This window comes from Dysidea avara, chromosome 6 (assembly GCF_963678975.1).
Source record: "Dysidea avara chromosome 6, odDysAvar1.4, whole genome shotgun sequence".
Classification (NCBI taxonomy): domain Eukaryota; kingdom Metazoa; phylum Porifera; class Demospongiae; order Dictyoceratida; family Dysideidae; genus Dysidea; species Dysidea avara.
This window is the reverse complement of record NC_089277.1, coordinates 12,603,542-12,619,636: the sequence shown is the minus strand read 5'-3', so window position 1 is coordinate 12,619,636 and position 16,095 is coordinate 12,603,542. Positions and strand designations below refer to the sequence as shown.

General features: G+C 36.7%; 3 protein-coding genes across 3 annotated transcripts; 2 read left to right on the top strand and 1 right to left on the bottom strand.

Moving 5' to 3' along the window:
- Window positions 1-778: 778 nt before the first annotated feature.
- LOC136259252 (small ribosomal subunit protein bS6m-like) lies at window positions 779-1,153 on the top strand. Its single transcript, XM_066052741.1, has 2 exons — window positions 779-823; window positions 878-1,153. The coding sequence occupies exons 1-2, from the start codon at window positions 779-781 to the stop codon at window positions 1,151-1,153; spliced, it is 321 nt and encodes a 106-aa protein (XP_065908813.1).
- A 5-nt stretch (window positions 1,154-1,158) lies between these two features.
- Window positions 1,159-6,537, bottom strand: LOC136258060 (synapse-associated protein of 47 kDa-like). The gene is made up of 9 exons (XM_066051366.1): window positions 6,376-6,537; window positions 6,215-6,288; window positions 5,758-5,821; window positions 5,619-5,692; window positions 5,436-5,575; window positions 5,158-5,315; window positions 4,451-4,663; window positions 2,939-2,988; window positions 1,159-1,363 (listed from the first exon to the last, which is right to left on the bottom strand). The coding sequence occupies exons 1-9, from the start codon at window positions 6,455-6,457 to the stop codon at window positions 1,241-1,243; spliced, it is 978 nt and encodes a 325-aa protein (XP_065907438.1). The 5' UTR covers window positions 6,458-6,537; the 3' UTR covers window positions 1,159-1,240.
- On the top strand, window positions 6,222-14,287 carry LOC136258059 (alpha-taxilin-like). Its single transcript, XM_066051365.1, has 11 exons — window positions 6,222-6,627; window positions 6,682-6,848; window positions 7,086-7,196; window positions 7,775-7,828; window positions 9,871-9,947; window positions 10,095-10,146; window positions 10,223-10,342; window positions 10,399-10,473; window positions 11,301-11,393; window positions 13,144-13,239; window positions 13,871-14,287. The coding sequence occupies exons 1-11, from the start codon at window positions 6,564-6,566 to the stop codon at window positions 14,195-14,197; spliced, it is 1,236 nt and encodes a 411-aa protein (XP_065907437.1). The 5' UTR covers window positions 6,222-6,563; the 3' UTR covers window positions 14,198-14,287.
- Window positions 14,288-16,095: the final 1,808 nt, after the last annotated feature.

Genomic DNA, 16,095 nt, shown 5'->3' with positions numbered 1-16,095 from the left:
GTCAGTAGGTGAACTACGATTTAATTGTGACCAAAATTGAACTAAGTCAGGTGACGGAAAATAATCACCTATAGTAATGCTCAATGTCTGTGGTATAAATCCTTTCTTTGCCCATTCAGTCAACATTGTGTCAGTATCACCTAAATCTGTTATTATGAGTTCTTTTAGTCTACTGCAAATCATAAGTAGCGGGTGAATTTCACTTGTCCATGGAATTTGCAGACTCTGTAACTTCTCCATGTTGTATAGCTATTTTCAATTGGTCAGGGTTCAACTCAATTGTTGGTAAACTAAGTTCCACCACGTTACTACATAATTTTAACATGACTGTCAACTTGGAATGCATCACGTGATCCCGAAAAGACAGTCGTTTAATGAACTGGCCACAAGACTTCAACAAGTTCTTCACACAATTCTTCTCGCGGTTATCAAAATGTGGCCAGAAAAATTCCCTCCATAATGACGGGATTTCGCAAGCATTTCGCAATTTTCTTGAAACATACCTGAGTCTTTAATACTTTGTCACGAATGTTAGTCAAAAATGACTATTAGCTCAGTAGGAAGAATTAAAAGGTTGCTGAAAGGCTCTCTGCGTTGCTTTCTATTAGTTTCCATAGTCTCGCATGCTCATACACTCGCGTACACCATAGACACCAGTACAGTAGTAGACTCCAGAGCCGCACTGGTTTGCGCGCGTCGTGATCCGGCTGGACGCGAAGACCGCGCTATTTCTATATGAAGCGCATCCTTACGTTTCATCTAACGCGCACGAGTAAAAATGACCAGATACGAAATGTTGATGATATTCAAGCCATTAGCTAGAGTGAGCGACTTATTTTATTTTCATTAGTAATATACTTGAGTATTCTTTTCATAGGAAGGTCTACGTAAGGCGCTACGAGGAGTATGTACCATGCTGATGGACAACGGCGCCATCCTACGCAGCATCGACAACCTTGGCTGCCGATCACTACCGTATAAAATGAGAGCACCGGACCGTGAATACGTCAATACTGGCAACTACTTTTGTTTAGATATGGAATTGCCACCTCAGAAGGTTGACTCTATTAATAGAGAACTAAGTATTACAGATGATGTAGTTCGCTATACGGTATCTAAGCCCAATAGATATACTACCCCAACAACCAAGTAATAATCTTCAATTTGTATAATTTACTGTAGTTGAATTTAATATGTTGCAATTTTACATGTACATGGTATATGCATGAAAACATTTGGATCACTGGTTTGGTGTTGAGTCCTCTTCCAGTGTCAAGAGATGTTCAATTTCACCTTCCCAGTCCTGTTCATCTCCAGATGAAACATTGCCTGTTGGTGAGCCTTCTCCCAGAACCTCCAAGTCCTAGATCAGTGAAATTGTATACAATGTAAATACACTATTGCCTGCAAAAATTAAGTTACTAATTACTGATGAGTTTATACAGACAGAAATTCTTGATATACTGTAATGATTTGCAAAGTATCATTCATGTAGTACTAAATTTCAAGTACCCACATCTCAGCAAGCAATTAGACCACTGATCATTACAGCACTTCCAGTGGGTACATAACTGTTTAGGAAACAATTCATCATTGTAAGCACAATACAAACTATAGTAACCATTTTGATGCATGCACTTCATAGCACAGCAAAAGGGTGAGATGCGCAAGAATTTCAATTTTCGTGCATTTTTAAAAAAATTCTGTTTTATTACATTTCTTTCTACATAGCCAAAGGAAGTGATTTGTACAGAAAAATAAACTGCAGGCACTTAATAAAATGGTTGTAATTTATGAACAGAGATATTTGCCATAATAGGCAAACACATTGCTGGGTCAGTCTTACAGGTACCAGGGTAAAGAAGAGAACTGACACTAAAAGATTTTTGAACTCCAATAATATCAAGGCTTTTGCTGTGATTCTTTCATTGCTAAAAAAAATTCTGAAGAGTAGTACAATGGAATCCCTCTTAACAGACATCCCTGAATGGCAGACAGCCTCTTTATAACGGACAATTAATAAAGTCCCGAATACAACTTCCATTACCTGTGTGTATTAATGCCTCCTCAATAGCGGACACCTCTCTATTCCGTAAACCGGACACTGCACAATTCCCAAACATGGCAAGCACTACAGTACAACACCTCGCTAATTGCGGACTCAAGTAACAAAGGTTCATTGCCACTTACAACAATCAACCAAACTATACCATTTAATGCAGAAAGCACCGTCTCTGTATTCCTTATTCTACAAAGGCACTGAAGTTATGAGAAGCCATATGAAAGTGTATACAACTACTGCTGTTAATGTTCTTACCCAGGTCTTCTGAAAATAGTAGCTGGTGCACTTTATGAATAAACTGCACTACAGGATAAACTACATAATCTGTGTAGCCAACCATACTGATACAGGTGTAGCTAATCAAGTAATCCAGACAAGTCTTTGTGGTGCCTAATCGTCTGGATAGTGCCACACACCATAGGTAACCCATGGTCAATAACATCACTTCTGTTGTTATTAAACTGATCATATCTGGTTCACATGGTTATAACCCATCTTGCTATACCACTTAGTCTATTCTCATGCATTAAAACTAAAACTGGTTATTTTAAAATTTTAGAAAACCCCTTAAATAAGGACACCTCCATATAAAGGACATAATTTCATTTCCCCAATGGTGTCCGCCTTAGAGGGGTTCCACTGTAGAGTGCTCTACTTTTCTCAACATCCTTTTCACGTGGTAAAAAGAATGCACATACCGAAAATTGACCGTGGTGTTGGTAGCGAAGTTGACTGTTGTTTTTTTTTTAATTTACTGGGGGAAAGCTCTGAGATTTACCAGTGTTGCATTTAATACCTTGACATTCCACTGCAATAGGCTTGCACAACATGCAGATCCTGTCAATATAGCATACACGTACAGTCATAACATGTTACCTCAAGCAATTCCTTTTCTAGTTCTTGCTCCCATTGTGTTTTGGTTAATACTACAAGGATGGAATTGATAATAGCAAGAGTTAATAATAAGAAAGGAGAGTGTCTAACGCCGTATAGTCCTGTAATAGATGATTGCGCAGAAGTTAATGGCTTCTTTTCCGTGTAACATACAGACTGGCAAGTATATTTTTGCATTTAACCACAAAGGCTATCCCAGACACAAGGGCGTGCGTTCAATTCAATGTTCAAGTTCACCACGAAGAGATCGCTCTGTTGCGTAAAAAAGTGTGGCTGTTAACCTCGAAGATAACTCTGGGGGAGAGCGTCTGAGAAACCAATAAACACTGAACCAAAGGCAGAGTATCGCTTCGAATTTTCACTGCGTCGCCATGTTACCCTGCCTTTGACCATTCTTCAATTGAAGGAGCACTGTTCCCTGTACATACAGCTCAGTCTTTAGTTCAGTCTTCAAATATTCTCGAGGATTCATCACAGTGCGGCTAAACTAATTGCGGTAAGGAAACAAACAAATACTAGAGGCTTATACGTTACACGGAAAGGAAGCCATTTAACTTTTGCGCAATCATATTACAGGCCTATACAGCGTTAGACACTCTCCTCTCTTATTAACTCTTGATAATAATGTATGTAACAACAAACATAGTATGATCCTCAGAATAGTAAAATAAAGTTACAATAAACCCTCAGTTATCCGACCCTTGTTTATCCGTACCCTTGTTTATCTGAATTGGAAATGTTCTATTAGAGTATTTTGAGTATACTGTAGGTGTATGTTCTATTACAGTAATTTAACGGAGCTCTGTGTGTAAATGTATGGGCTTTAAACAATTCACTTATCTGAATACTTTTATCATTGCCTGAGAACAAAGGGGTTTGTAACCGAGGGTTCACTGTAGTTGGAACAATTTTTTTGAAATAAAATTTCAGATGACAGTAAAGGGTGCAAAGAGCACACGTGTGGTTTATCTCCATCATTAGAAAATGTGTGGTGAAAATTTCGATGTCATAAATAAGATGAAAAGCTATTTGTAGCAGGTCAAGCCAAGGAGTGTGTCACTCCATCAAGTTTTGAAATTTGTCAAATGCCTATTATTTCTGATAATTTCTGCATAACTCATAATATTATAACAGCCATCAAGTGATAAGCAAGATCTTTCGTGGCTTGAGTAAAACATGAGCAGAAATTTCCTGAAATTTTACCATTGATTGCTGAATAAATTTGACAGCAAATTTTGAATATTATTGTTGAGTTTTCCAGTCATTGGCCCTCCCTCAATCCCTCTACTACAAACAAACCAAATTTCATGTTCCCACATTAGGTACTACACCCTGTAAATGTTGTAAAGAATAAGCTCAACATGAACATACTTATATATACAGTATATATATATAATTATATAAGTAAGACTACACAAACGCTACTATGTAATAATTACGCATAGAAATTACAGTACACTGTATATGTATTCAAAATACTAATGTTCACAATACCTTTTTGGGTGTTCTTAGTATTTTGTTCATCACTATCAGGTGATAGTGGAGCAGGTGGGCTGAGTACACCTAGTTGTCCAAGCTCTTCATTTAGGCTGAGCTTATTCTTGTCATCTTCTGGTGTTGAATGGACATCATCACTGGCAAACTCTTCCTCTGTCACCAGCGACTGATGTTCTATGTGATCATTGTTGTCCTCCAAATGACTATCATCTAACAAGGGAATGTAGTACATATGTGTAATACTGTATGATAGGATGTGATATAATGGACACTTTGGGACCAACCAATTTTGAAACAAAATTTACTGGTACAAAGAGGATCAGGACTGAAGTTATCCTTTTCAGAGGTAATTATCTATTTGTAGAGGTCTATGGGAATTTCATCAGAAACTATTCTTTATATAAAGAGGTTGAAGGGAGGGTCAGTTCCTTAGCTGGTTGGTATATGGGACTTAGTGCAACTATATTTGACTAATCCCTTGCAAAGAAAAATTGTATCTATCTGTACACTGGCCAATTTGCATGGCTTGCTTTTGAAGTGCTATTTCTACTATGATACTTGCTCATATACTAATGAAATGTAAAATGTAAATGATATCCCATACATGATAGAATGCATTTGGCTTCCTGTAAAGGAAAAGATTTAGCTTTCAAAGAATACTAAGAAGAGGGCCCAAGCGCTGATTGGATTCCCAAGATTCTAACCTGCCAAGTCACTTTTCAATTCATGTGCTGCACTCTCGTGCTGGTCCTCTCCTGTGTCTTGTTCAGCTGGTCTAACACTGGCTAAGTTAGATTGTAGTGACTGCTTGATCAGTGAGACTCGATAGAAGTAGTTCTTCCAAAATTGTTCCTCTGTTAACCTGCAAGTGAATGTATAAGAGGTACACAGCATACAGAGTGTGCATTGTATTAAGAATACAAAACACCATTGATCAGTGTAATTAATTAATTAATTGTATGTTAACATTTTCTTAACTTACTTTTTAGGTACCAACTCAAAGCGAAGCTTTTGAAGGGCAGGATCTTCTGCCAGTATTGCCATAGCAACTGGATAAGAGTGTTGAAAGTTAAAATAGAATGGTACACCTGATGGAGGTGGCCGTAACACATTGCGTTGGTCCTGGGAATTAAATCATTTCAACACTACAACCCAAAAGACTTACAGAAGACAGTGCTAAAATTTGTGTTTTCATCTGTTCTTCTTCATTGTAACCCACCCAGGGAGGTACTGCTGCATCTGGTAACAATAAATACCAATAGACATTATATATCACTGCAGCAATTAATACATATAATACCAACCTTTTTCTTTCTGCTGTTGGCGGATAAACTGTTTCTGCTTAGTTTGAAATTCCGTGAACACACTCTATAAGAAAACACACAGAAATATGCCTGGCTTTATACAGTGGAACCTGTCTTTGCAGCCACCTGTATAGAAAGGCCACCTCTTTAAAAAGACCAGCTTTAAATTCCCCTAGTGAGAAGTTTATACACTAATTTACCTGTCTAAAGCAGCCACCTGCCTACTAAGGCCAAGAAATCTTGGCCCGAAGGTGACCAGCTTACACAGTTGCCACTGTACATAGTCATGGGCACAAAATTCCAAAACAATAGGAGTGTCATTATATATTGTGCCTTAAGGGAAGTGTGGAAACGATGGTCCCATTGTATGTAACCAGTACTGCAATTGTGCTTGAACTTGACCCCATCCACATACAATTAAAACTGTTAAACCATGATGTGATTTGAGTACACTAACATTGTCTGCTAGAGTAGTCTGGACAGTATCCTTAATTCTGGTAGCATAGTCCTGAAAACTGGTAAACCATCCAGCTACAAGAACAAAACAATATCGATTAGCAACCGAGAATAATTGTACCAAACAATTAGCATACAGAGACAAGGCGCCATTCTAAATACCTTCCTGGGAAGTTTCTTTCTCCTTCCCATCGCTGTCCTCCTCCGTAGTCTCTTTAGAACTCCCGCTGAACCAAGATAACATCTTACAACAAATGCTTAACGTTATCTCATGCTCAGTTCCTCTACCTTCTACACTATATGGGCTTTAATTAGAATTTTAGAATTCGTCGTTTGTAAAATCAGTCAACATGTCCGATCAACAAGCTACTGGAAAGCGGCCAGCTAAATCTTCCAAGCAAGGAGAAAGAAAGCGTAGGTGTTTAGGCTCTCAGGGTGCTTTAATTATCGCTGTTCATCATTCTACAGCTTTTGTAATTCAAGAGGAGGTGGCAGCTGTCAAGGAATTGATGCACAATTCTTCATTGTCAGCAGAGGAGCGGTGCCCTATTCTTTACAAGAAGTACACCCAGCTGGTACAGGACCACAAGCTACAGGAGAGGAAAATGGCTGAAGCACTTAGAAAGCAGCTGGAGGTGTGTTAGCTAGTTGTAAGGCAGATTTTATGGGTCTAGGAAAATAAGTTTTGCAAAGGAGACTGTTTTTCTGTGTACAGTGTGGTTGCATGCATTTTATGGGGATAGAATTCAATGTGTGGCAATGTGCATATGAAATTTATAATTAAAGTAATAAGTAAGTAACTTGTGGCATCTACCTCTATTGTGTTTACATAGTCTCTTGAAAGTGGTTCATTTCACATTCTTATGTAATAGTTGGTACAGCAGAAGGATGGGATACAGACAGAGTTGACACGAATGTCACTGGCTAAGACAAAGTTGGAGAGTTTATGTCGTGAACTACAGAAACACAGTAAAGCTGTTGTGGTGAGTGACTTACATTACGCGCTATATATTACTGATTAGTATCTTGAGTAAAGTGTACAGTAGTCAAAGGCAGACAAGTTTTAGCAGTGTTTTGTTTAGCCTTATCTGTAATTGTAATTGTAATTGTAATTGTAATATTTAAACAGGGATTCCACTCAGTGAAAAACACTGATTTTCAGTGGAGCCCTGCGAAACAAGCATACATACATACATACACAAATACATATATACATACATACATACATACATACATACATAAACATACAACACAAAAGGGTATACAAAGAACAGTACACAAAACTACACAGATACAATCAACTAAATTTATCATGATATAACCGTACAAATTTAGATAAGTTGGTTGCTACAAAGGATTCATAACTGTACAGTACCAATAGCATTTAAGGCATTGGTCCCACGTACTAATGGTCTCAGTACATGTGTTCTTTACTGATTGAGAGTGTACAAGCATAACCAATCCTTACATTCAACCATTTCTTCCCAAGTATGGATCTACTGTAGCTATTCACACATTGTGCACATACTGCAAAGGTTTATGATGTTGTTTGTGCTATTAGGATGAAAGCAGGTTAAGAGCTAAAGAGGAAGAAGAGCGAAGGGAGAAATTTAAGGTACATATATGCATATATTATTGTATATTGATTATTGTTTTGTATGTTTGCTATGTACCTGTTGTTTCAGTCTTATAGCTTATAGTGTATGTTTATTTTACCAGTCATTATTAGCTAGCCCATGTCACTTTGATAGCTAATACAGCTTTAATTACAGTATCTAGAGAGTACACAAAACCTTTTGTGATGAAAATTTCCATGAACATTCATGAACAGAACAAGTCATGCCCACCTTGATGCCACACTTATATGATATGTGTATCTGGGTGTGTCTTGCTTCATGAGGAAGAGCCTCACTCTACAGTGAGTATCGCAGCGAATCTCGTTTAACAGGAACTTGCTATGGTTTTCCTGTAGTTCTACTTGAGCTTTCATGGAGATGTGCCTCAGTTCTCAACTATTCATACTGTTCATGAACATTAATATAATTCCTAATCCTAGAAACACTAGGACTGCAAACAGCTATACAGTCATCATAGTTCTGTGAGCATTTGATCGTAAATCAGATGGCAGTGACTTGGATTTTTCTCCATTCTGCAACTTTTCGAACATGCTTAATATAACTCCTTTAAACAAGCAGCAGTCCTTCAGCACTAGTTTGTGCAATACAAGAGTAAACTCATACCTTAACTCATTCTTCCCTTCAAGTATAAAGATTTGGAATAACTTACCCAACGACCTCATCACCTGTTCAAGTTTAAAGCAAGGCTAGCTGAACATCAATTAACCACATAATTAATTTTGCTGATTTATTATCTGCGCTTGTATATACTCTTTGTAAGAGGTTTGCACAGTAAACAATAATAATAATAAATATTGCTGATTCATGAAGGTTTACATGCAGTTTGCCACTTGTGTATGTGTCGATCATGCATGAATGGTTCATGGCTTAAACTTGGGAGAAGCATTTGTGACTAGTGTTGCAAAAAAAATTGTGTTCTATACCATGGGGTCTACTGATCCACTTTTTTTTTGTAAATTGATGAAATAAAATAAAAGTTCACAAGTAAAAACTCGAGCTAAGATATCATCAGAATTTATTGACTCTTGATGTCACTATATTATAGACTGTTTCTACTGTAATTCATCTAGCAACTGTTCAATTCTCAGTACACACAGTGGTTGCAAAGTCCTTCAAAGAAGGAGCATACTGGCAAATTTAAATATTGCCTTTGCATTACAAGATTATTCAAAAGTTATTGTAGCAACTGTCACCTAACAAACTTAGGGAGTAATCCATTCTTAATTCTTAACAGTTGTTCTGTCAGCAGGCATATGGTGACCAGGTACCAACAATGGGAATAAAGTCTCCTTGATTCCTGTTCACCATCTCTTAATGTTGGTTGGTCTTAGGTTATTTACCAGTCACCCCAGCTTTAGAAGCAGAGGAGACAATAACGAGTGGTGCATCTAAACCAAGATGGAAATCAGGCCTTGTTCTCAGGGTGATCTTTAGCAATGCATGCAGGATTTTATTTGGGGAGGAGGAGGAGGCATTGCCCGCCTCCCCTTGACAAACTCTCGTCCTGTCTCCCTTAAATTTTATGAATGAAAGTGCATCAAACTGCATCAGGAACAGTAATAACCTGAAATTACTCTGATCCTTCTCAGGCACCATGCAGGTACCTGAGAATGCACCAGAAAATAGAGTTTAAAATACAAAAATTTCCTGGAGAGATAGTCATTACCTGAGAATGTAGATGCTTTTTGGCCAGATTTTAATATCATGTCTTGGTTGCACTACATTCTTACATGGCCATGTACATTCTTGGCCTCACCTTTTTTACAGCTGGGCTGTTTTTGCATGTAAATAACAATTATATAGTTCAAATTCTGTTCTTCCCACAGTAGTAAAAAAGAATAAAAGAGGGAAAGATTTTAAATTCACCAGTCCAATTTTTTTTAGTGCTTGTATACACTATTTCTCTTTTTTGTTATGTACTTAAGATTTGTAATCCTCATGAATTCTGTGCTTGACACCATGCATAGACAGTGCTATAAATGATTCTGTGTATTCCATTATCTTCTTTACCATATTTCAGGTTGCTATTGATGATATTTCAGTGAAGATGCAGGAGAATTTTCAGTGCAGTGAACGGCTCAGATTAGAGAATAACGAGTAAGTACAGTGCTTGCTTTTGTACTCGCTCTATATATACACTTGTAAATTCATACACCCTGTACATTACACTATACACCATGCACAACATGTATGTGTACAGAATACATATGGTGGTATATAAATGCTTGTTATCCTTATTACTAGACTTTCTACTAAACTACAAGGACTGGCTGAACAGTATGAAGAAAGAGAAAAGGTAGTGTAGCTACAAGTCTATATCACATGCATGTAGACTTGTATATAGCTAACTGATTTATTTTAATACACATTAGGAATTTGAGAAAGTGTTAAAGCAGAAACAGGTTGAGCTGGAATTGATGGAAGTGAAGCTGGCCCAGAAAAGTGTTGCTGTGGCACAAGAAAGAGAAAACAATATGGCAGAACGGCAATGTGTAAGTGTCTATGTATACTACATGTACATCAAGGTGATGTTTTGTTGTTCACGTAGTTTTTGGAAAAGTCATTAAATCAACAACGACGATGTGAAGCATTAGCCAAGCAAGAAGCAGATTTGAAGAGTCAAGTATGTATAATGAGCAATATTCGCAATGACGTTTCTTGACGTTGCGATTACGTTTTGCGATTTATCTATATCACAAAACAAAATGGCCGTCGTAGTGTGGGGACTTTGTACAGGGAAATATTGGGCGAGATAGTGTTTCCCTATGATAGCGTTTATAAATTTGAAAAGGGGCGAAGGTGAGGCATATAGTATAATGCAATACAAATAATCCTATTTAAATTTTTCAGTCTGCTTTCCTTGCTAGAGTGCATTTTGCACCGTCACAGTACAGTTGTACATGTACTACTTACCTTTATTATCTCATGGTTCCATGTGTAAAAAACTACAGACAACGTTCATTTCGAATATTGTGTGCCAATGGAAGCCCTCACATTAACACAGCCATGTTGTCAATTATAACATCAAATTTTGTCATTGTGGATATCACTCATTCTGACATCTCACACTACAGTACAGTACTGTCACTGCAAGTAACACCTCATGACCACAAAAATGCAATTGTATAATAATTTCTGTCATAATCATAGTTAGTGTCAGTAGGTAAATACTAATAAACTCCAAAGCTAAACTATATAGGCTATACTTGGAATTTGTTTTTACCTATATTCCTTTTTTATTGGGCCCTGTAAAATTCAAAAACAGCTAAGCAGAGTATGAAAACAAAATTTGGCTAGAGCATTATTGAACTTAATTGTTTGGAGCTGTTTCTTGGCCTCCACCTTTGATTCGCAGCTGTTAAAACACTCTTCTTTTGGAGGTTGCACCCTTTTTCACAGCTTAATTAACTGTTTTTGTGTGGATATAACTTTACATGATGTCACTTACAGGTCAGCTTATACTCTGAGAAGTTTGATGAGTTTCAAAACTCACTAAACAAGAGTAACGAAATGTTCAACACCTTCAGAAAAGAAATGGACAAGGTACGGTACTGTTTTCTTTACTTACAGTTTCATATGTATTGTGTATTATTACCCTGGTATAACCGTTTTGGGTAATTCTTAAATGTGGAATACTTTAAACACTGTTAGCACATTCAATCAGAAATTCACATTATCTCATAATTGTGGCGTTAAATCGAAGCGTTTTTCTAAATAATTGCAACTGTCTCAACAAAAACTAGAGTTGTACCGATAATCAGATCGGCTAAAATATCGGCCACCGATATGGTAATTTTTACCAATATTGGTATCAGTAAGTACAGAACAGTAGGGGGACTGATATCGCTACCGATATTTATACAGTAGCAATAGTTTGTACATAAATGGATTATGCATTGATTTTCTATGTTATCTATGTGGCTCTTTAGTGCCAGTGGCTTATTGTTCACTCTGCAACAAGCACTCCACTACAAGAAGCCATATAAATACACATGGTGATTTTTGGGTGCAAAGTTGATCACAGTCTTTACAAATGAAGCAGTTGAGTACCTTTGTAATAAAAATTGGTCACAGGATAACCAAGGAAACTTACTGTACCAGCTTTCTCACACCATTTATAGAATGGAGAAATATCCATTTAAGGCTTCATGGGAGTATACGTAAAAATGTTTGCAGGTACCTAATTGTCTGGATTGCACAATAGAAACCCAAACTGTATACCACCACAGGCAGAGTATAGCAATGAATACATGCACATGTTGTAGGTAAATGTACACTTTTGTTTGCTTAAAACTACAATGCAAATATTGGATCGGCTATCAGTTACAATATCGGATATCGGTACATGTCAAAAACCCATATTGGTATACCTCTAACAAAAAACCGCCTAGGATGTGTTTGGATAAAAACGAAATTAAGATTATCACACATGCTACAAAGAAAACTACGAAGTTTTGGTCAAGCTATTAAGCAAGTGTCTAATCTACGTGCCATCTTATCCACCTGCTCATGGAGCATTTGAAAATCTTTGTTTCGTAGCTCAGAATGGTATGCGTGTTTGTTTACAATGCAGTAGGTGTAATCTTCTCATCAGTTCTTCAATAAAACCACCTTCATACATGTGTGAGCAAGTGACTGCAGAACTAAAATTATACCTTGATTGATTTTTCCAATCCATGGTGAAATCAATCCCAATAGACTATATGCACTGCCAAAAAACATTCTAAAAACACGTGATATTTAAAATAAATTTTGTTACATTTTAATATGTCACGATGGTGAACGACTGCAATAAATGTATGTAGAAAAATGTGAATCTCAGAAAATAGACCGCTTACCAGTACTTCTTCCAGATTGATAGATTATAGTCTATGCTGTAGACTAATGCAACCAGAAGTTATGGATTACAAATGTAAACACCTTTGTAGTTGTACTAATGCTAAAAAATAAAAGGAATTTGGAAGTTGTGTGAACTAGGCAAGTTTTTGCTGAGACGTTGGCAGTCACAATTAGTGGGAGTGCTTCTACATGTACGGTATGTGATGTGAAGCATGTGATTGTACTATTAGAGTATTTACCAATTCCTAATTGTTTCCTGTCAACCACCCAATCTATATTTGGATTATGCTCTCAGTAATTTTATTGGTATGGTAGAATAAATTTTGAGTATAATGTTATATTTTTGCTTCTTGTTAGTTGTCAAAAGGACTAAATTGTGTGCGTGCGTGCGTGCATGCGTGTGTATGGTTTTAACCATGTATCACTCTTCATATTTTTTTTTGCTTCTTGTTAGCTGTCAAAGAGACTAAAGGAGGTAGAGAAGGATCGCAACATGTGGAGGACACGTTGTGAAAAAGCAAATCAATCTTTGTTGAAGACAGCTGAAGAGGTAATCTTAATATATATATTTTTTTACTTTGTACTTTCTTTATCTTTGGGCATGCAGCTATAATGATTACACAGCACACATGCGGGGCAACTGATCAGAAGCACCAGAACTGCTCAATTTGGCTATACAACTTTAGAGTAACAAACTCTAATAGAACAGTCATGTCCACTCATACATACAAGTATAGAGGAACTAGTTAACTAGTTGGTCATGATAATTATTTATAGTGTTCTTTGCTACCTGCCAGGCTACTACAAAACTCAAGAGTATGTATTTGAATGTAATTATAAAGCAGCATAGTGATTATGTATTCATTTTAAATTGTATTAGAGTGTGTCAGATTTTCATGTTACAACTTCATGACTGTTAATGCCACCAAACAGAACTCCTACAATGTTTATTCCTATTAGTGGTATACACTGTGAACCAACAACTCGAATGCTACCAGCGACACGTCTTCACCTAAGAGAGTAGTCTTGTTTGGAGGAGAGACCATGGGATTTTGGAAAAAAATGTTCTACTGTTTTTTTTGTTGTTGTTTTTTCCAGTGTTGTATGCCAACTTTGGGGACACAAGATATTGCTGTATGTTTTCATCTTACATGCTGACTTTATTTTTGTTTTGTATATAGTGTGTGGAGAAAGACAAGACAATTCACACGGTACAAGCCAAGAAGGACAAACTAGAACAACTGTGTAGAGCACTTCAAACTGAAAGAACTGAACTAACCAATGAACTGAAGACACTCAGAAACACAGATGAAGAAAATGTTGGCAGTGTAAACGATGATCTTTATGATGATCAACAAGACAAGTTGGATGATCAAACAAGTGAACCAACAGATAAACAGAAAGATGTGCTACCAGCAGAAATGGGATCACATGATACACACAACTCTTCACAAGACATAACAGAGCAGACATCATCTAACCAAGATGAAGTAGACATGGTGGAATAGAAGGAAACAGTGTACACAACTATTCATCCCACACCTACTACCCATCGCATGTTTAGTGGTTGTCTAATGAGATGAATGTTTATCCTGTAATATAGTGTTGGGTGTTGGTGGGAATGTAAAGGGATTTTCATAAGTAACATATACAATTTTTGTTGTGCATTGAATCATAGATACTCTACCATTATGATTGCATGGGTGCTATTATTGTGTGGCTATGGTTGTGGAAAAGAATAAACCAGATTTATGCATTCATTGAGTCGCATAGTAAAGAAACAATGACAACCACTGAAGACACATAATTAGTGGCAATTATCTATTGTATTGTTGGACTTTGCATAGGCATTTGAAGTACATCATCAGAGGCTGTGACAAATAGCACACTAATGTTTGACACACCACTTACAAAGGTTTTAGAGATCTTGTTATTCATCACATGCACACTAATACACAAAAGAAAGTAGGTTACAATGCTATGCTCTACCATGTTACTGTAATATAGATTGTTTATGGACAAATTATAGCTATTTAGTTTTGTAAGAAGTGATTAGTACATAGTGAACAATTAACACAAGGACCTGTAAATGACGTACACAGTATATAAGGATACATTCTTTTTGTACGAAAGTCTTTTGTTTGATAACACTTGTATTTGTATTTTAAGGATAAAGGCTTATGCCTGTACATCCATAACAAAATTAATAATTATTATGTACTTGGCTATTCTAATTACTATACAAAATCAAATAAGCAATTACTGTAGTGTCTGTCCAGCAGTGTTTTAAAATCATTGACAGAGGGAGAATCAACAATAGATTGGGGTAATGAATTCCAGTCATTGATTACTCTGTTACTATAAAAATTAGATCTTGTATACGAATTACTGTGATGTTTGAATAATTTCCTTGTGTGACCTCTTGTTACAGTAGAAGTGGATGGGGTAAATAAATGATTTTCTATATCATAACTGCCTTTGAGAACTTGGTACAAATATATCAAATCACCCCTTCGTCTACGGTGTTGTAAAGATGGTATGTTTAGATGTCTTAATCTGTCATAGTATGATAAATGGTTGATAGATGGAATAATTCTGGTTGCCTTACGCTGCATTCTTTCAAGTTTTTGATTGTCAAGTGTGTAAGAAGGTCCCCATACGACATTGTTATATTCAACAATTGGGCGGTCAAGTGTTTTATATAGTTTTACCATGACATCAGAGTCCTTACACTCAAATGATTTACAGATGAGACCTAGAATCCGGTAGGCCTTTTTAACCACCATATCTGTGTGAATGCGAAATTTTAATTTTGAGTCAATTTATATGCCAAGATCTCGAATGTTGTCCAATAGCTCCAGCTGGATTCCTGCTATAGTATAATTGCCGGTGTATGGAGCATTGCCAATATGTAAGACCTTGCATTTTAAAATATTAAAAGATAATAACCAACGTTTTGACCAGTCAAGCAAGATATTTATGTCATTTTGCAGTACAAGGCAGTCTTCAGAAGAACGGATGGTACGATAGAGCTTCATATCATCCGCAAACATCAGTAACTGACTGGAGACAAGTGACGGCAGTTCGTTAACATATAGAGAAAACAATAACGGACCAAGTATTGAACCTTGTGGGACACCGCTGAAAACCTGTATCCAAGATGACAAGACACCATCAATTTTAACACATTGACGTCAACCCATAAGAAAACTTTTGAACCAGCTCAAAAGTTGACCATTAATTCCATATGCTTGAAGTTTCAATAAAAGTCTAGTATGTGGGACGCTGTCAAATGCTTTTGAGAAATCAAAATAAACTACATCAGTAGAGAGACGTTCATCGAGTGATAAGGTCCAATCATTTAAAGCATGTAGTAGTTGAGTACAACATGATCTTCTAGGAACAA

Excerpts from the sequence above, each read along its gene's own strand:
- LOC136259252 (XM_066052741.1), top strand. The coding sequence starts at position 779 with ATGACCAGATACGAAATGTTGATGATATTCAAGCCATTAGCTAGA. Across the intron at positions 824-877 it reads TATTCAAGCCATTAGCTAGA|GAAGGTCTACGTAAGGCGCT; the intron begins GTGAGCGACTTA and ends TTCTTTTCATAG.
- LOC136258060 (XM_066051366.1), bottom strand. The coding sequence starts at position 6,457 with ATGTTATCTTGGTTCAGCGGGAGTTCTAAAGAGACTACGGAGGAGGAC. Across the intron at positions 5,822-6,214 it reads AGACTACTCTAGCAGACAAT|AGTGTGTTCACGGAATTTCA; the intron begins GTTAGTGTACTC and ends GTTTTCTTATAG. Across the intron at positions 4,664-5,157 it reads ATTGAAAAGTGACTTGGCAG|ATGATAGTCATTTGGAGGAC; the intron begins GTTAGAATCTTG and ends TTCCCTTGTTAG.
- LOC136258059 (XM_066051365.1), top strand. The coding sequence starts at position 6,564 with ATGTCCGATCAACAAGCTACTGGAAAGCGGCCAGCTAAATCTTCCAAG. Across the intron at positions 10,147-10,222 it reads AGTATGAAGAAAGAGAAAAG|GAATTTGAGAAAGTGTTAAA; the intron begins GTAGTGTAGCTA and ends AATACACATTAG. Across the intron at positions 10,343-10,398 it reads ATATGGCAGAACGGCAATGT|TTTTTGGAAAAGTCATTAAA; the intron begins GTAAGTGTCTAT and ends TTGTTCACGTAG.